The sequence below is a fragment of the Podarcis cretensis genome (assembly GCF_951804945.1).
Source record: "Podarcis cretensis genome assembly, chromosome: 12".
Taxonomy (NCBI): Eukaryota; Metazoa; Chordata; class Lepidosauria; order Squamata; family Lacertidae; genus Podarcis; species Podarcis cretensis.
The window spans coordinates 51386067-51406727 of NC_137181.1; the positions used below are offsets into that span (position 1 = coordinate 51386067).

At 43.4% G+C, this 20661-nt stretch overlaps 1 protein-coding gene across 3 annotated transcripts in view; it reads right to left on the bottom strand.

Moving 5' to 3' along the window:
* UBP1 (upstream binding protein 1) overlaps positions 1-14229 on the bottom strand; it is a 34853-nt gene extending 20624 nt beyond the window's left edge. For all 3 annotated transcript variants that reach the window (XR_013832161.1, XM_079947791.1, XM_079947790.1), the window contains exons 1-3: positions 14096-14229; positions 7281-7432; positions 5719-5795 (exon numbers count right to left, since the gene is read on the bottom strand). Coding sequence is in view for 2 of the 3 variants with exons in the window: in XM_079947791.1 (XP_079803917.1) it covers positions 5719-5795; positions 7281-7432; positions 14096-14208 (342 nt within the window). In the remaining variant the exon portion in view is untranslated. The remainder of the gene's footprint in view (positions 1-5718; positions 5796-7280; positions 7433-14095) is intronic.
* Between the last annotated feature and the right edge of the window lie 6432 nt (positions 14230-20661).

Genomic DNA, 20661 nt, shown 5'->3' on the forward strand with positions numbered 1-20661 from the left:
TTCTCACTGGAAGTATCCCAGAGCCTCCCCTCCGACTCCCTTTCCTTTGGAGCTCCCGCACTCCCCCTACTGGTTCCCTCTTCTGCTGAAGAAGTGTCTCTCCTATTCTCCTGAAGCCTTCTCACCACCTGTCCTTCCGATGGCAGTTCCCTGACATCCACCTCCCCCCCAGGGCCCCCTTCACCCCCTCCCGCCTCTTCTCTTACTGGCGGCGAGGACGGAAATCCCTGGAAGGAACTCCCCTCATCCTCCGAGGATTCAAACACTTCTAACCACGGCCTTCCGTCTCTTTCCCCCTTTTCCTCTCCTTCGTCGGAATCTGTTTCCACCTCCACTCCCGACTCTGGGAACCCTTCAAACTCCCCTTCCTCATCTGTAGTCCCGAAGTGTTCCCTCCTAAATCTTGCCACTGGTTGTGGTTTCCTTGGGAAACGCCGATGAAACGTTTCTATTAAAATCTCGTCTTTGACTTCCTCTGCCGGTACCCATGTGTTTTCTGACTCTTCCTCCCCCTCCCATTCTACCAAGTATTCCACCTGATTCCCCTTCCACCTGGAATCAATGATCCCTGCCACATCCATGTTGCGTTCTCTCTCTTCTATGACGGGTGTCCGGGTGACCTCCCTCTCATGCTCCCCCCACTCACATCCCTCTCTGTACGGCGACAGTAATGACCTGTGAAATACTGGGTGCAATTTCATGTGACTGGGCAATCGGAGTTTGAATGCTACTGGGTTGACCTGCTGTATGACCTCAAAGGGTCCCAACCGTTTGGGTCTCAATTTCTTACACCCTCCCTTGAACGGCAGTCCTTGGGTGGATAGCCACACCCGGTTACCCACCCTTATGGTTTCGCCTTCCCTCCTATTTCTGTCTGCTTGCTTCTTATATTCTTCTTTGGCTTTCTCTAAGTTGAGTTGGAGCTGACGGTGGATCGCTTCCATCTCTTCAACAAAATTTTCCACTGCAGGTACACTCCACCTTCCCCCGCCCTCTCCTGGAAACGCCCGAGGATGACACCCATAATTGGCTAGAAAGGGACTCATCCCTGTGGACACGTTCTCCGCGTTGTTGTAGGCAAATTCTGCCAGAGGTAGCCAGTCTACCCAATCAGTTTCTCTGTCCTTTACATAACACCTCAGATATTGTTGCAAAACCCCGTTTGCCCTTTCTGCTTGCCCATTTGTTTCTGGGTGCCTGGCGGTGGAAAAACTTACCTCCACATGCAACATGCTCATTAGTTTCCTCCAGAACCTAGAAGTAAATTGTTTTCCTCTGTCGCTCAAAACCCTCAAGGGGGTGCCATGCAACCTAAAAATGTGCTCCACAAACAACCTTGCGGTTTCTTCCGCTGTCACTGCATGTGAACAAGCTATAAAGTGGCACATCTTAGTTAGTAGATCTACCACCACCATGACCGCGGTTTTCCCTTTGGATCTCGGTAGATCGGTCATGAAGTCTATGGATACCATCTCCCATGGCCTTTCTGGGGTGGGTAAGGGTTCTAATAACCCTGCTGGCGCCAACCTCTCTCCCTTTGCTCTTTGGCACCTGTCGCATCCCCTGACATACTCCCGCACGTCTTCCCGCACCTTGGGCCACCAAAACTCCCTGGTAACCAACCACATGGTCTTGTGCTGCCCGAAGTGCCCCGCCGTGGGGCTGTCATGCAACTGTTTAAGCACCCGCCCTCTTAGTTCCCCATCTGGTATGTAGAGCGCCCCTTTGTAATATAGTTTTCCGTTCTTTTCCTCAAACCCCCCTGCGTTCTCACCTGTCTCCCTGAGTTCCCTAAGTTTTTCTTGGGCATATTCATCGTTTTCAATACCCTCTACCAGTTCTCTTTGCCCCACCAATGCCGCCCCACAAACCCAGTGGTCCTCTGAGATGATATGTCTTTCTTCCGCCCCTCCTTCCCCCTCCAAGTACTCAGGTTTTCTGGAGAGAGCGTCCGCCCTGACATTCTCAGCCCCTGGCACGTAGCGAATTTCAAAATTGAACTTGGAGAACTCTTGCGCCCATCTTACTTGTCTCTGGTTCAATACTCGGGCTGTTCTCCAGTATTCTAGATTTTTGTGGTCTGTCCGCACTTGAACCTTGTGTTGCGCCCCAATCAACAGGTGTCTCCATCTCTTGAACGCTTCGTGGACGGCGAGTAATTCTCTGTCGTACACTGTATAATTCCTCTCAGACTTGTTCAATTTCCTCGAGAAGAAGGCACACGGTCTCCATTCCGACGTATTCTCTCCTGGCTGCAGGAGCACGGCGCCCACCGCTCTGTCAGACGCGTCGGTTTCCACCCTCATCGGCTGCTGCAGATCCACGTGTAAGAGTTGTTCTTCCGAAGCAAACGCCCTCTTTAAACTTTCGAAAGCTCGCTGCGCTTCTTCCGTCCAGACAAATTTCTTCTTACTGCTGAGACAATCCGTGATGGGGGCTGTTAAATGGGCGAAGTTCTTGATGAACTTCCGATAGAAGTTTCCGAACCCCAAAAACCTCTGCACATCTTTCTTAGTTTTCGGTGGCCTCCATTCCAGCACCGCTTGCACCTTGCTAGGATCCATGGCCAGCCCCTTGTCCGACAACCAGTACCCAAGGAATTCCACCTCCCTGGTGTGAAACTGACACTTCTCCAGTTTCACCCACAGCTGGTTTTCTTGCAGTTTGCTCAGTACCTCTCGTACATCTCGCACATGCTGCTCTTCATCCTCTGAGTACACCAGTACATCGTCCAAGAACGCAGCGCAGTTCTTGTACAGCAATGGTCCTAGTACGTGATTCATGAATGATTGAAATACTGCTGATCCCGCCTGGAGGCCGAAAGGCATAACGCAGTACTCAAATGCCCCCAAGGGGGTGAACATAGTGGTTTTCCACTCATCTCCCTTTCTCATACGTATCAGGTTATACGCCCCCCTCAGGTCCAGCTTGGTAAAAATCTTCCCTTTTCTCACCCGGGTCAGAATGTCATCGATTCTGGGCATAGGGAAAGCCACGGGTTCGGACACTGCATTTAGGGCCCGGAAATCCACAATTAATCTCGGTTTGTCCGAGTTTTTTTTGTCCACAAAGAACACTGGGCTACCCCCCACCGCTCGTGACTCCCTGATGAACCCACGCTTGAGGTTTTTGTCAATAAACTCCCTTAGCTCCTTCTCCCTCCTCCCCAACAGCTCCCATTTCCCTTCCCGCTTCTCCAAGGCTCTGGCCTCCTGGCGTGATCCTATGGCCAGCGCTGATTTAGTCAGATGGTCCATAGACTCCGCCCTGGGCCCCCGGGAAAGTTTGTCTTTCACTGCCGAAGATAGTCCTTCTTCGAACAGCATTTGTATCGGTTCCGCTGACAAATCCCAACCTAATTTATGGATCAACATGGTGAACTCAGTCCAGTACTCACGGACAGATCGGTTCCCTTGTTTACACGCCATTAACTGCCTGCGCGCCACTCCCTGCTCAATCTCGCTGGAAAACATCAGATCCATGGCGCGAAAAAACTTCCTTGTGTCCCTTAGGGCTTCATTATTGGCTGCCATTAGTGGCCTCACCCAATGTTTTGCCCCGCCTTCGAGATGGCCAATCACATAAGCAACCCTCGATTCCTCATCAGGAAAATCATCAAACTGCAGATTGAGGGCATATTGCATCTCTGTCCTGAAGGCTTGATAATTCCTGGGATCACCCCCAAACTTCTGCACCAGTCCAGGCACTTTCCTCGAGAGCTGGGCGGCTTTCCCCTTTTCTGCATCATGAGCCCTCCTCTCCTCCAGCCTCGCCGTTTGCAGAGCTAACTGTACCTCCAACATCCTGTACCTTTCTTCCAGGCTAGGACCGGCTGCAGCTGCTCCCCCATCTCCGGCTCCGGCTGGGTTGCTCATGATGCCTCTCTTTGCACAAGCTGCTTTCAGGGACTGTCAGATTGCTGTGGTGGGATAATGAGCTGCTTGTGCGTTGAAGCTGGATCCCTCAGAGCTCACTCAGTGTAGTGAAGCCCTGCCTTGAGCGGAGCCCTTCAGCATGGCTCCGTCAGTCGCTGGTAGAATCTGACAGTGGGCGTTTGCGGAAACGTTTCCAACATAAAAGCTGTTTCACGGACATGCGCCTCCTGGATTCCCTGCGTGACAGTTTCCGGCGGGGGGTGGGGGTCCTTAAAGGCTGTCCTGATACCTCCTCACTGTTCTCACTGGAAGTATCCCAGAGCCTCCCCTCCGACTCCCTTTCCTTTGGAGCTCCCGCACTCCCCCTACTGGTTCCCTCTTCTGCTGAAGAAGTGTCTCTCCTATTCTCCTGAAGCCTTCTCACCACCTGTCCTTCCGATGGCAGTTCCCTGACAAAATGTAATCCAGATTAGCCAATGTGGTATCCTCCAAATATGACTGGACTACTCCGTTTAGAATTTTGTAAATATCACACCAGTTAAGTAGCCCTAGTATTCAAAGTAAGGAAAATGTCACTTATCAGTTACAGGCTCAATAAATCCATCAGCAAGTTCCTGAGTACTTGTGCTTCAAAATATAATAATCATCAAGGACATTTCTTCCAGAGTGAGAATATATGCACCCAGTTTAAGAAAAAAACATACACCTCATTCTCTGCTTCACAATATTATTCTTCCTTTCAGAAAACAAGAAGGGAGGTAAACAACCAGGATGGAAATATACTTGTATAACTCAACTAAAATGGGCTCATCTACCCTATGACATCCACTCTAAATTATTTTGTCGACTGCAGCCCTAACACTGATTTAGAAGTCTCAGGTAACGCCAGCACATTGGAGGACTGGGAATCATGAGAGCCAGGAGTTTCCTCACGCACTTGCCAGGCAGCTTAGGGTATGTTTTTCTTAAGGTGATAAACATTCACAGCTGCTGTGACTAAAAGAAGCCCTAGGTGTTTAAAAATTCATAATTCAGTCTCTATAGTAGTTTTCATCTGTCCAACAGGGATTTTCAGTGAGTATAGTTCACAAGTATAGAGTGAAGGCTATTTGGGTACTGAATAGTGATGGGTGTCCTCACCCCATGTCAAGACTAGCTCAGAATAAGCAGAAAGGGGAAACACATCAAATTTTCTGAGCCAATCCAAATTTTAAAGTGTTGTAAAAGCTCCAAAAGCTCATACCTGATCTCAAATACAGAAAGCTATGATAGCATCACTTGTACTGAGCCACCTTTTAGGCAGGTATAATAACCTTTTTTTTAATCCAAACCCACATGTATTAAATTCTGCAGAATATTCTGAATAGTGAGACTTCACACAAGGTAATTTTTTCCTTCCCACAACTGAAAAGTGAAACTAAAAGGTAATTAAATAATGGTTACATATTCTTAAATATTCCTCACATTCAACAGTTCCTGCCTTTATACATTAGAGTGAACTATATATACTTGAATTGGAGTAGGAGGATTTAGAGCTGAAGTACGCAGTTCAGACCTCAGCCCTGGATGGTCTAAAAAGTTACTAGGAAGAAATGCTGGAAATGAAATGACATCCTACACCACTGAGATGAATTCTTTGGAATATCCCAGTAGTCCAGCCATGTACAAGTTTTGGGGATGTCCAAGACCTATACTGAAACTTCTGCCATTAGAAAGTGGGTGATGCATTCTCTCCTTGTTGCAGTTTTAAAAGCCAAAACAGGGAAATGTTGTCATTGGAAGTAGCTCCAATAGCTACAAAGAATCACAAGAGACGGGAATCAGGACTGAGCCAACAACATACCTTCACCATTTTCCCATTGATCTCTGGCATATCTCCCATTTTTCTATTATCTAACAGCCGGATTTCGTAGGACTGACCTTTCAAAGGGAAAAAATAATAATTTTACTTATGTAGTGCCTTTGGCCAAATGCCACTTTACTGCAATACTTTCAAAGACATTGAAGTACAATACATTATATTAAAACAATTTTAAACTGTTCTGTTAAAAAGAGGGAAGTGGAATCTGAAAGGGAAAATACACAATGGTAAAGCTCCTCTAGCATGAGGGAAAGAAAATTATTTAGGCCCTTTTGCAAAAGTGAGGAAGAAGGGAAAGTAAATTGGAAGACAGCTACTATAAGCTAAAGATTCTGCCGACAACAAATGACACCTTTTATCTACTGATTTAAGATGGCACATTGTATCTCTAAATGTTCTTACAACGTATTTGGAATGTCTGTGCCTGTATCAAACAGAGCCTTGAAAACCACAGTGCCATCTTAAATACAGCCTACACTCTTATAGACAGCCAATGCACAAATCAGGATGGACATAACTGTAAACAACCAGTGATTTAAAACACACTACAAGAGATGGAGAAGCAATAACAGAAATCAAGCCTTGTAGTCACCAGGCTGAAACCATCCTAGTACAAGTAAATAAATGTCAAAATTATTTTCCTTTTTGTGTTTCCCATTCATATAACACAAATAGTCGTCTATGAATAGTTACGTGACAATCTGACGCTTTCCTCAATCTAGTATTAAATTTAGGACAATGAACACTGATTCTAATTTATTAAAATACTGCATCAAAGTATCAAAAGAACAGGGTTTTTCCCAATATTAAAAAATGAACATATGGAATAAATCTTATCCCAATACAGAAATTTAAAAGCAGCTATAAATGCAGCTTAAAGAGCAATGTACCACAATCCCTGCCCCATGAACAAAGTTGAGGAAATGCATTTGTATTGGGGATCATAGGTAATCTCATAGGAACACCTTTCCCTTAACTTAATGCACTTTCTTAAACACTACATTGCCAAGATGACTAAATTACACCAAGCATTCCAAGGAATGTTTAGGAGAATATATTAAGTGCCAGAAGGTTTTGAATCGAAAACAATGCATAAATAATGTTAGAGGTCTAAGAGCTCTCAAAAACTTATTTCATACCCCACAAGCTATCTTCGTAGTCTAAACTTCATTTTATTTAGCAATACGATTAACCTTGACTGCAACTGTTATTTCTCAATAGAACTTCAAGTCTGGCTTTTTCCGAAAGAGAAACAAAGAACACTATCATATGACACCATTCAATCTGATGTTGGGATTAGCCAGCATCTCAAAAAACCAGCACATTTCCTGTTAATGGAAATGTTTGTATTCCAGTTTCATAACTATAAAATCTAATGCCTTTCCTTGTTGTCTCGCTATACATACCAGGATACCAAAACAAGCACAGATATTTACAATGAGCAAGTATTTTGAACAACGATTATTATTTCAGGCATTTAAAATTTATTAAAATGTAGCCATATACAAGAGCAGCAGAAGTCTGCTCAGAGGAACAATGCTAACCTTGGTTTAAGTAAGTAAGGGTTTCATCATGCAGTTTGACAGCTGGAGACGTTGCAGCACACATAACATACTGAAATGGTGGGTGTTTTGTGTCACTGTCAGGTGGAAGGCTGGAGTCTTCTTGCTTGAAAATGGGCAGTGCCAGAACATCACTGAAATGAGAACGGGTGACAGTGTTAGATCTCAGAAGCCTTACTTCTCTTTGTTAGCAACAAGGACATTACTCACTGGGAAGGCCAGTGGTATACCAGCTGGAAGCGGCAGTCCTGTTTCCAGGAAAACAGTATCCTTGAATACAATTCTCCTTCTGAATGCATGCTGAAACCCTAGCAATATTATTTATTTGAAAGTAAGTATTTTTACCCCACCTTTAAAATTGCTTCCTGTAAGGCAGCTCATGTAACCAAAATAATTATGAAATAACAAAACAATTAAAACACAGTATCTAGAGTATCCAATAGATTATAAAACACATCAGCAAAAACCAAAGAGCCAGCAAGAATAAGTTTTAAAACCATATAAAGTGGAATATAAACCATGGAATAAAAGGGTCTCCAAAGGCCATCTAAATGGAAGAGGCAGCATGCTGAATTTCTTGGGAGAGAGATCCATAAAATGCAGCCTTTTCCTTGACACCAAGAGTGAGCTATGCTATGTTTGTTATACAGCATCCCACAATGGCAACCTAACTCTAGAATGAAGAAAAATATGTAAACAGTTGTAAATTACAAATAGACACCATGATTATGTAGCCACTTATAGCAGAAGTTAACACCTTAACATTTAGCATAACAGATATTTCAGGTGCTATTTCATGCTAGCTTCTCAACAAACAAAAAAGTTACACATTTGGGACTTTGTTTTAATTTATGTAGTGAATCTTGCCCATTCTTCATAAACACTGTTGTAGTTACATCAAGTTGATACTAAAGAAACAGAAGGAAAAAAAAATGATGACATTGTTTATTTAAAACTAAAGATTCTGTTACGCTAATAGCTTACAAGTTCCAGACAACATGGTGAGATACCATCTGCCTCAAAATCTCCAGGGATTTACTCATCAGCCCTACAAATTTTTACTATGTGGGCCAGTCTGCTAACTACCGTTCATCATGTACTCAGTTACTTCACATTAACACATGGCATCATTTTCAAAACAAGCAGATGTATTTCAACTGAATTCTGGATAAACAAGCATATAAACAACACTTCCAAGCAGGATTTACAAATGATATGTCAATGCCAGAAGCTGCACTACAATCACCAACTTCAGATAGCATTAGAAACAAGAGAAAGAGCAACTCTCATTTTTTAATTTTTTTATCAATTCAATATTGACATCTTACTGGAACAGCAGTTTTAGCTCATAACAAGTAGTTGGGAACTACACTATGCACCAATCCAGTTTATAAAAGTCTGCCTTAAATCATGTGAACAAAAAGCAGACACCATTTATCTAGTACAGAGAAAACTTCAGTCTATAAAGAGTGTAAGCCAACAAGTGTTAACTGATATATCAGCTAGTGAGCCACAGATGCAAGTGAAACCCAAGGTACTGGCTACTCTTGACGAAATCTTAACTGAAAACAGAGCTGAGTTACCTAAGAAGTCACCTTCTTGCTATGTACCATCTGTGGTTATCTGAATGTTCTGGAAGGTTATTCTGAAGTACTAACATTAGGGGACCAATTTAGTCACTAGTATTTCTCCGCAATATATGAACTACCTCCTCCTAGACAGACATTTCAACTGTACCTTACAATATCTGATGACCCCCAAAACTCACCACAAAGGTTCTATCAGCTTGCTCTAAAAAAAAATCCAACCCTGTTTAAGGGGGGGAAAACCATTCCACTTGCATAATTGCCAGAGAAAGAGAAAAAAAATCACACAACAAACAACTTTAGATACCTGTTGATAACCTCAAACTAAGAAAAGAGATTGTAACATAATTAATTACCTCAAAAGAAAAAGAATGGGCTAAAGAAATGTGGAAGCAGGGCATATAGCCATGTATTCTTGTCAAAATAAAAAAGCAATCCATAGCTATAGTTTACACAGATTCTCTTAGAATTTATTCAATTTTTATCCCACCTGTTAGCCAAAATGGCTCCAGAGAAAAAGGGTATCTGCCCTCAGGCTTGCAATATAAAATGACATAACACAAAAGAAAAAAAATGGACTGGAAGGGAGGGAGGGAAGTGCAACAGCCATTCTTCACATAAAGAATAAATAACTTAATCTACTATTTGATTACTTCATCAGAAAAGGCCAAATTCCTAGAAGTGTGTGGCTTACGTACTAGTTTAATCAAGTTACATAGTTATAAAGGTCAAGTTATACAGATCAGGCCTTGGCATACTGGAAACATTGATAACTACAGATGAGGAAAGAGATTATTACACTTGGATGAAATTCCAGTGACATTTATGCCAACAGTTCCTGATAAATAGGTACCGCTCCAGCAGGAAGGTAAACGGCACTTCCGTGCGTTGCTCTGGTTCGCTAGAAGCGGCTTAATCATGCTGGTCACATGACCCGAAGCTGTACACCAGCTCCCTCAGCCTATAGAGCAAGATGAGCGTCGCAGCCCCAGTGTCATCCACGACTGGACCTAATGGTCAGGGGTACCTTTACCTTTTTATATATGTACCGGTATGTCATGAGGTCCTCGACTACCCCTCAACAGTGATTGTTTTGTTTAGATGGCCCGAAGTGAAGGCAAGACAAATCCCTGACTGTACTGTGCTTCAGAAATATCAGAACTTGCTGCTGTCCAGTGTCTCTGAAAGTCAGCTTCAAAACCAATAATATCACAGTCCTTCCTGAATTGGCAGAGATTGGTGGCAACCACAACTTTGAGCTGGCTCCCAAAGCCGCTCCAAATTTGTGCACTCCAGAGATCATGGATGGTGGTGGTGGGAACTGCAGTGGCAAACAGATTAAAAATGTGAAGACTAATCTGAACAAGTATAACAAATCATGTTTGGATACCATTGTGGGCTGGATCCTCATAAGCTGCTGTGTATAGGTAATTCCCCGGGACGCAGGTGGCGCTGTGGGTTAAAGCCTCAGCGCCTAGGGCTTGCCGATCGAAAGGTCGGCGGTTCGAATCCCTGCGGCGGGGTGCGCTCCCGCTGCTCGGTCCCAGCGCCTGCCAACCTAGCAGTTCGAAAGCACCTCCGGGTGCAAGTAGATAAATAGGGACCGCTTACCAGCGGGAAGGTAAACGGCGTTTCCGTGTGCGGCTCTGGCTCGCCAGAGCAGCGATGTCACGCTGGCCACGTGACCCGGAAGTGTCTCCGGACAGCGCTGGCCCCTGGCCTCTTAAGTGAGATGGGCGCACAACCCCAGAGTCTGTCAAGACTGGCCCGTACGGGCAGGGGTACCTTTACCTTATAGGTAATTCCCATGTCCAGGAACTGAATAGGCTTCCTTGTTCTGGATGAGGTCACACTGCCTCTGAAGGAGGTACATAGCTTGGGATGCACCTAGAGCCATCACTATTGGTGGAGGTGCAAGTGGCAAAAAGTACTTTTTACCAGCTTCAGCTGGTATGCCAGCCATGGCCATTCCTGGACCAGGATAGCCAGGCCACAGTGATCCACACCATGGTATTCTCAAGAATGGATTATTGTACCACACTTCTAGGTAGAGCTACCCTTAAGGTAGGTTGAGAAGCTGGAGCTAATGGCTAGGCAGTTAAATGAAATAACCTACTTAGGAATGCATTACACCAGTTTTGGAGGAGTTGCACTGACTGCCTAGAAACTATCATGTTAAGTTCATGTACTTGTGTTGACAAGCAAAGCAAAGCCTGACTCAGAATCTAGGTATCTAATGGAAGGATTTCTCCCATATACACCTGCCCCAGACACGGAGAACTGGTGGGGATTCTCTTGAGAGTGCTGCATTTGCTTGGAATCTGGTATGCAGAAACTTGAGAAGGCATTCTCAATAGTCCCCCCACAAATATGCAAGTCCCTTTCTGTCCAGCTAAGATCTGCAAAAACCCTTAGTAGATTAAACTACCTGTTAAAAACAGATGTTCTTTCCTCCTCTGCCTTTTGCATTTTATACCTAGATGCTGTGGATTGCTTGATATGGATGTTTATATAGAATTGCTGTTGTTAACGGCTTTAGTAAGCATATTGCTTGAAAAGTGAACTTTACATCACATCAACCACCACTAGTAAAACAATTCAGTTGTCAACCACATACAGTACACCCAGCTAAGGGAAACAAGGTTCAACGTCTGATTCTCTTCTCCCCTCTGCTCTGGTGTGGAATGAACCCACTCACCCATCCCATAAGTAGCCACATATTCCAGTGTTCCAAATTGGAATTTAAAATGTCGGTTAGTAATGTTGGCTTATTTGACTATTATTGCGGTGGGAGTTTCTCCTCCTCCTCCTCCTCCTCCTCCTCCTCCTCTTCTTCTTCTTCTTCTTCTTCTTCTTCTTCTTCTTCTTCATATTTCACCTTTTCTCTAAGGAGCTCAAGGGTGGTATATATGGTTCTCTCATCCTCTTTTTAGTTTCACAACCCTGAAAAGTTAGGCTGAGACACAGTGACTGGCCCAAGGTCACTTGGCGAGCTCCATGAACAAATGGGGATTTGAACCCTGGTCTCCCTTGACTTAATCTAAAACCAACCGATACACCACATTGGCTTTATTGGAATTTATTGTTTAAGTTTTTGCAGGACTTAGTTCAGAGCCCTTTCTTCAATTCATAGTAAAAAAACAAATAGACAATTAGAGCACAGCCTAACGTGTAATTTAAAAGTGAACAACACAACTTGGAATAATGCCACACATGAAGAATAAAAGGCATATCTCACCTATACTAAAGATACAGGACATTGTAGATACAACACACTGTCCGTTTAAAAAAAAAGAGGAAAAACTAAGCACCCAAAATTTGTACACTTTTGAAATTTGTACCTGCTGCAGAGCATCATCAGGGTTTTAAAGCAAAATGCAAATGTGAACAGCAGCCTCTGGGGAAAAAAGTGTAGAATGGGGATTTCTTTTACCAACAGCACCCAGTCTACCTGAACTATTGTTATCTTATTTTTATGTGCTGTAAGCTGCCCAGTGTGGCCAGATGGGCGGGGTATAAATTCTTATTACAGTGGTACCTTGGTTCTCAAACTTAATACATTCTGGAAGTCTGTTCCAAAACCAAAGCGTTCCAAAACCAAGGTGTGATTTCCCATAGAAAGTAATGCAAAATGGATTGATCCGTTCCAGACTTTTAAAAACAACTCCTAAAACAGCAATTTAACACGAATTTTGCTATCTAATGAGCTCATTAACCCACAAAATGAAAGCAATAATGTACTATACTATAAAATAAATAAGACATTATTGTAGATGATAAAAATTAAAATTATTTTTTTCTTACCTGCACTGATAACAGTCATTGTTTGGATGGGGGGGGGGCCTTTTATCCATTTCCGCAGTCACACAACTAATCAATCAGTAGCTGAACTGGGTTCCACAAAAAACAAAATAACCAAAAAGCCGCAAAAACAAAAAATAGCAAAAACAAAAGCACCAAACTTAATCCATTCCGGAAGTCCATTTGGCTTCTGAAATGTTTGAAAACCAAGGCACAATGTAATGTAATGGTTTCCCCAGCCACTCTGGGCAGCTTACAGCACATAAATATTGTAAAACATTAGACATTTAAAATTTCCCGATACAAGGTTGCCTTCAGATGTCATCTAAAAGTCAGATAGTTATTTATTTCCTTGACATCTGATGGGAGGGTGCTCCACAGGGTGGGGGCCACTACCGAGAAGGCCATCTGCCTTTATTATTATATTGGCAAAGGCTGTGATCCCTTGCTTCCTCCCTCCTGATGGAACGGGCAAGGTATCAGAGTCAAGGCCGCCTGGAGGAAGAAGGCAGAGGCTACGTTAGGCGCAGCTCTTTCCGTGAGAGCGGGACTCCCAAGCCCCAGAGGCCAGCTCCCTTGTAGTAAGGTTAATGCTTAGTGGGCAATGATACACAGCAGGGTTTCCCAAACTTGGGACTCTAGCTGATTTTGTACTACAACTCCCATCATCCCTAGCTAGCAGGACCAGTGGCCAGGGATTATGGGAACTGTAGTAGAAAAGCAGCTAAAGAGCCAAGTTTGGGAAACCCTGATATACAGTATAATGAATGGAAAAGGATGTTTAAAATAACGTTTGTAAAAAAAAATACCCAGAAACCTTTCTTTTGGGAATTATAGGGAAAGAACTACCTAAACTGTATAGAATCTTATTCATGTAAGCTACACAGCGGCAAGAATGTTACTCGCCCCAAAATGGAAAGCAGCAGAAGTCCCAGCAAAGGATGAATGGATACAGGGACTTATGGAATATGCAGTAATGGCGAAACTTACCGGAAGGATAAGAAATCAAGATACTAAACTTTTTATAAAAGAATGGAAATGGTTTACTTAATATTTTGCAGATAAACTGTAAACATATAAGAACACTGACAGGATTATTGTAATAACCTGCAGTTTCATAGCAGTATATATTTAAAGTAGATGAATAAATAATTTGGAAGATGCCAAAAATAAATGTAAGGAACCGCAGAAAGAGGGGAAAGGAAGTCGAGTTTTGAAATGTTAAAAAGATTGTAAAATTAGTGTAATGTATAAACCTGAAAGCATAAATAAAACTAAGAGACCTAGAGGAGGCGCCGCGCCGCTGCTCCGCCGAAGGGAAGGGCGCCCACTAGCCCGCCCTGGCGCGGCCCAGCTCGGCTCCCTCCCCGCCCCGCTTCTTCCACCCCGCTTGCCGAGGGGCCGACCCACCTCATGCTATAAGCGCCGGCCCCCAGCTCTTGCCCGATGCCGGAGAGGCTGGCGTCGAAGTCGTGCGCGAGGCCGGACTCGATCACTTCGTCCATCTTCAGCACCCACGCCATCTTCCACCGGCGGCCTCGGGGGGAGGCGGGCAGGCCGGCCTGGGCAGGAAAGGAGGCCTCCTTTTCCTCCTCCTCCTCCTCCACCCCTTTGCGGTGAGGCCTCAGGCCGGGCGAAGGAGGAGGAGGCCTGGACGGGAAAGGCGCCGAGGGAGCGCCTCAGCCCCGGGGGAGCCCTTTCCCCTCCGAGGAAGCGGCGCTCGCGGGAAGCGACGACGCGGAGGAAGCCGACATGCTGCGCTTCTCTCTCTCTCTCTCTCAGGCCGGGCGGCTGCCTCGCCCGCCGCCGCCGCCTCAGCAGCCGCCCCTCAGACCAACCGCATCAGCGCCGCCCTCGGCTGCCACCCGCCGCCTCGCCAGCCCCAACGGCTTCTCCGCCAGCCGGAGCTGTTCCGGCGTCTCCGCCTCCTTCCTGGTACGTTGCCGCGGCGGCGGCGGCGGCGGCGGCAGCTGCCGAGCCTGCGCTAACATGGCGCCCGCCTCTCCTCACAAACGTCGCCAGGGCGGGGCGGCGGTTGCTCGGGGCCTCTCGCGGACGGGCTGACCAATGCGGACGGGCCCCTGGCGACGTGGAGCCAATCAAACGAGGCCCTCCCCCCCCCCCCGCTCTTTCGTCGCTGGGCACGAAGGCCGCGCGCTGCCTACAAAGCCCAGAAGGCTGCACAGTGAGGGCAGCTGTCGGAACAGAGGCGGGCGTGTCTTACGGCGGCGGCGCTGACGCAAGTTGCGTGCGGTCTCTTGTCCGCCTCGGCGCGGCCGCAAACAGCGCGGAACTTTTCGCGGCGGTTGCCGCGTGGCCTCGCGATTCCGGACGGCTGAACGGATTTAACGTAGAGCTTTCGGAACGCTCCTTGACGGTCGCTATAGCAATCGAGCCCGTGACTGTTTTGAAATTCAAAGCTTCTGCAATAATAAAACAGTTGAAAAGCAACCGTCAATCGAATAATCAGACTTTCGAAAGTTCAACCCCCCCATTATATTTTATTAAGCTTAAGCGTTTTTAACACATACAGTTAAAGCACTTTAAACTTGCCAAAATATACCATTTGTCTGATAACAAATGCTGGAAATGTAAAGGAAATGAAGGAACATTCTTTCACCTCTGGTGGACGTGCCCTAGAGTGAAGGCCTTCTGGGAAATGATATATAATGAGTTGAAAAAGGTATTTAAGTATACTTTTCCCAAGAAACCAGAGGCCTTCCTCCTGGGAGTCCAAAGAAGTTATGAAAAGATGTTATGATACATGTTATATTGTTTATTATTTTTGCATTTCTGTATTTAAAAAATCTCAATAAATATTTATAAAAAAAAATTAAAGCACAATTTCGAATTTTTCTCTTATTTCTGTCGACTTCCTGCACGAGGGGCTTTTCAAATCCCAAAAGTCTGCAGCTTTTTGCCTATCTTCTTATACTGCTTATCCTAGTATTTTTGACACTTGGTATTTCAAGTTGCTTTTAAATGCTGATTTACATTATCCAACTGATGCAGGCTAGAGTTTCAAGCTGAATTGATGCTTTTGAATTCTGGTGCTGGAGGAGACTCTTGAGAGTCCCATGGACTGCAAGAAGATCAAACGTATCCATTCTTAAGGAAATCAGCCCTGAATGCTCACTGGAAGGACAGATCCTGAAGCTGAGACTCCACCTCATGAGAAGAGAAGACTCCCTGGAAAAGACCCTGATGTTGGGAAACATGGAGGGCACAAGGAGAAGAGGACGGCAGAGGACGAGATGGTGGGACAGTGTTCTAGAAACTACCAGCATGAGTTTGACCAAACTGCGGGAGGCAGTGGAAGACAGGAGTGCCTGGCGTGCTCTGGTCCAGGGGGTCACAAAGAGTTGGACACAACTAAACGACTAAACAACAACAGATTTCTCTGCAAGGAGGACAATGGGAAAGAATTGTCTTTTGCTTACCTGTCTTAAGGGTGTATTTGTGTATGAATAGGGTGAGCCTGTGACCAGGTAAAGCAAACAGTTACCATTAACAGATATCCTGGCAAACAGGATTTCTGCTGTAGACCACCTCCTGTGATGTATTTCTGCTGTAGACCACCCCTACTGTGATGCATGTATGATGTTTTGAGGGGTGGTTTTGAGCTACAGGGTGGGCAATTTCAAAAGTCTATATAGGGGCTTGCACACCATTGTTCTGGGTCCCTCCTCCCACCTGCATGTGGTGCATGAGAACCCTGTTGCAACAGTTTAATAAAGATCAGGCTTACTAGCTGCTTTGCTTCTCGATATTCTCTGGTTGGCATGTTATTTTCTCCTACTGATAGGGAACCCACTTAAGGACTTTATACAGGCTCTTGGATACCCCAAAAGGGAAAAGGAGATTTTTTCTGTAACAGCAGTATATAAATTCTAATTATAATAATAATAATACCTGCAAACCCTATGCATAGAGCCATGAGCAATGCTTCAAAGGCCCAGTTAATTGATAAAAGTTTGAAATAAAGTAACTGTGATTCCAGTATTTAAGAAGGAAACAAGACCTTATCAGTAGTAGCTGCTAAGGTTTGAATGAATGGGTTGCATACCATTTTTTTTTTTTTTTTGTATTGGGGCTTTTATAAGAAAAATACCTCTAATTCCCTTATGGGTTATCTAGAGCCCGTACAGAGTCCCTCAGAAGATCTCTATCGGTCAGATAGAAAGAAGAGGCCAACCAGAGTATATTGAAAGCAAAGCGGCTAGTAAGCTTGATCTTTATTAATGGAAATAATGTGTTACAACAGGGTCCCCACTCACGACACACAGGAGGGAGAACCCCGAATAATGGTGTGCAAGCCCCTATGAAGACTTTTGAAATTGCCCACCCTGTAGCCCAACATCACCCCCCAAAACATCATACATACACCACAGTAGAAGACAGAAATTTGAGTGTGTTGCCTCTCCTGTCTGCCAGGATACCTGATAGTCTTACTTGATTGCATTTTCTGGGTAGCCTGGCCATTCCTTTGAGATGGTAAATACTTTAGTTCCTGAATCTCTTACGCATATTGAGTTTGCTCAGCTCAACAGATACTTGCCAGACTGTATTTGAAAAGGGAGGTGTAAGCCCCTACAATCCAGATAATTGGAAAGCTTTTCCCATTTCCTTCCTCCTTGCAGAGATATTTGAGGTCAATTTGGGAGCCAAAATGGCTTCAGGATTGCTCTCCTGTACTATTCATTTTTTTTATTATTAAATTTTTTATTACATTTTCAGTTTACAGAAAAGAAAAAGAAGGACAAACCAGAAAAAAGAAAGAAAGAAAAACAATCCAACTTTCAAAATACATTTTTAGGTTACTAACTGGACTTCCCCACATCTCCCTCACCCTGCGTTCTTTACAATAAACATATCAGCAAATTATTACCTTGTTTCATATCTTATTTATATCTTTCAGAGTGTTTTACTTCTAAATTTAAAGTACCTTTTGTCAAATATTTATACCTTAAGATAATACATAAAATAACTTTAAATTTCAACTTTTTCTTACTTATAACTTAACTTTCTATTTTCCTAATCTAATTGCAGGAGCTAAAATTTCCAAGTCATGCAGATTCTTAACATTCATACAACTTATAATGTTTTTGTAAATAGTCCTTAAATTTCTTCCAGTCCTCTTCCATTGTCTCTTCTCCCAGATCTCGGATTCTGCCAGTCATTTCAGCCAGTTCCATATAGTCCATCAACTGCGTCTGCCACTCTTCCAGCGTGGGAAGGTCTTGTATCTTCCAATATTTTGCAATGAGTATTCTTGCTGCTGTAGTTGCATACATAAAAAAAGTTCTATCCTTCTTTAACACCTTTTGGTCCACAATGCCCAGGAGGAAGGCCTCTGGTTTCTTAGGGAAGGTGTATCTAAACACCTTTTTTAACTCATTATAGATCATTTCCCAGAAGGCCTTCACTTTTGGAGAAGTCCACCAAAGATGAAAGAATGTCCCTTCAGCCTCCTTACATTTCCAACATTTATTATCAGACCGATGATATATTTTTGCAAGTTTGACTGGGGTCATGTACCACCTATATATCATTTTCATAATATTTTCCTTCAGGGCATTACATGCCGTGAATTTCATTCCAGTGGTCCATAACCTTTCCCAGTCTTCTAACATAATGTTGTACCCAATATCCTGAGCCCATTTTATCATGGCTGATTTGACTATCTCATCCTGGGTGTTCCATTTAAGCAGCAAGTTATACATTCTCGAAAGCGCCTTGGTCTTAGGTTCTAACAGTTCTGTCTCTAATTTCAATTTTTCTACCTGGAATCCTATTTTTTTGTCTGACTTAAAAACCTCTTGAATTTGAGCATAATGAAACCAGTCTTGCACCCTATTCTTTAATTTTTCAAAGCTCTGCAGCCTCCAATTATCTCCAATTTTTTCTATTATTTCCCAGTATTTCGGCCATCCGGCCTCCATATTGGGTTTTTTTCGAACCTTGGCCTCCGCTGGTGATAACCACCTCGGGGTCTTACCTTCCAATAAGTCTTTGTATTTTGTCCAGACCATAAATATAGCTTTCCTGACAATATGGTTTTTAAACATTTTATGAACCTTTACCTTATCGTACCACAAATATGCATGCCATCCAAAAACATTATTATACCCTTCCAGATCTAGGACATCAGTGTTCTCAAGGAGTAACCAATCTTTCATCCAGCAGAAAGCCGCAGCTTCATAATATAACCTTAAATCTGACAGGGCAAACCCCCCTCTCTCTTTTGCATCCGTTAATATTTTAAATTTTATTCGGGGCTTTTTGCCCTACCAGACAAACCTAGAAATATCTTTCTGCCACTTCTCAAAACACTCCACTCTGTCCACGATCTGTAGGGTCTGAAACAAAAATAACATCTTCGGCAATACATTCATCTTTATAGCTGCAATTCGACCCAACAAGGAAAGTTTCAATCTTGACCAGATCTCTAAATCTTTCTTAATTTCTGACCAGCATTTTTCATAATTATCTTTAAATAGATTCAAATTTTTGGCAGACAAGTTTACCCCTAGGTATTTTACCTTTTTAACAACATTTAACTCTGTCTCTTTCTGAAACCCATCTATTTCCAAAGGTGTCAGATTTTTCTCCAAAACCTTGGTTTTTTGCTTGTTCAGTTTGAACCCCGCTACCCGACCAAATTCATAAATTAATTCTAACACTCTCTTCGTACTAGATTCTGGCTCCTGTAGTGTTAAAACCAAATCATCTGCAAAAGCTTTCAATTTAAATTGTTTCACTCCGACCTGTATTCCTTGTACCAACCGGTCTTCCCTAATCATGTTCAAAAGCACCTCCAGAACACAAATAAATAACAGAGGGGATAGGGGGCAACCTTGTCGTGTTCCTTTTTCAATTTTAAATTCTTCTGTCACCACATTGTTTACTATCAGTTTAGCTTTCTGCTCTGAATAAATTGCCTCTATTCCATTTTCAAACCCCCGTCCCACTCCCATCCCTTCCAAATTTTCTTCATAAACCTCCAAGAAATGTTATCAAAGGCCTTCTCCGCATCAACAAAAATTAACACTGATTTTGTATTAATGTTGGTTTGCAAAAGTTCCAAAATATCAATAATATTCCTAGTATTATCAGACAAATGTCTTCCTGGGAGAAAGCCTGCCTGGTCCTTGTGAATTACTTCATTTAATACTTTTTTAAATCTCCTTGCCAAAATATCTGCAAAAATTTTGTAATCCACATTTAGGAGTGAGATGGGACGGTAGTACTTAAGTTGAGTCTTTTCAGTTTCCACTTTAGGGATCAATGTGATGAAGGCTTCTTTCCACGATTCCGGTGCCTTCTTCCCCTCCAAAATCTGATTGCATACCTCCATTAATGGTTGTATCAAATAATCTTTCAATATCTTATAATACTTGGAGGTAAGCCCATCCGGACCTGGAGATTTGCCTAGTTGCATATTCTGGATGGCACCCTCTATTTCTTGTTGTGTTATTTTATGATTCAGGATTGTTCTCTTTTCCTGGGCAAGTTTGGTAAACCATTTGTTTTCAAAAATTGGTCTATCTCCTTCTCCTCTTGTGGCCCTTGAGTATAGAGCTTTTTGAAATATCTCTGGAAACACTTCCTAATTTCTTCGGGTTTCTGGATATCTTTCCCTTCAATCTCTAGATTGGTGACTGTATTCAATTTTTGTCTCTTTTTCAATTGCCATGCTAATAGTTTCCCACACTTGTTAGCTGATTCAAATGATCTTTGTTTCATTTGTTTAATTTTCCACTCAGCTTCTTGATTTATCAATTTCGCTTACTGTGCTTGGTAAAATTTAATTTCTCTCAAGATCTCCTTCGATTTTGGCTTAGATCTCAACTGTTGATTGCTCTGGATACAACTTGCATCTAAATAAAGATGTGGTGAGCAGGTTTTGTTCTTCCACAATGGCCACATAAACATTTATCAGTGTATGCTTACAACTGTGCTTTCATACAACCCTT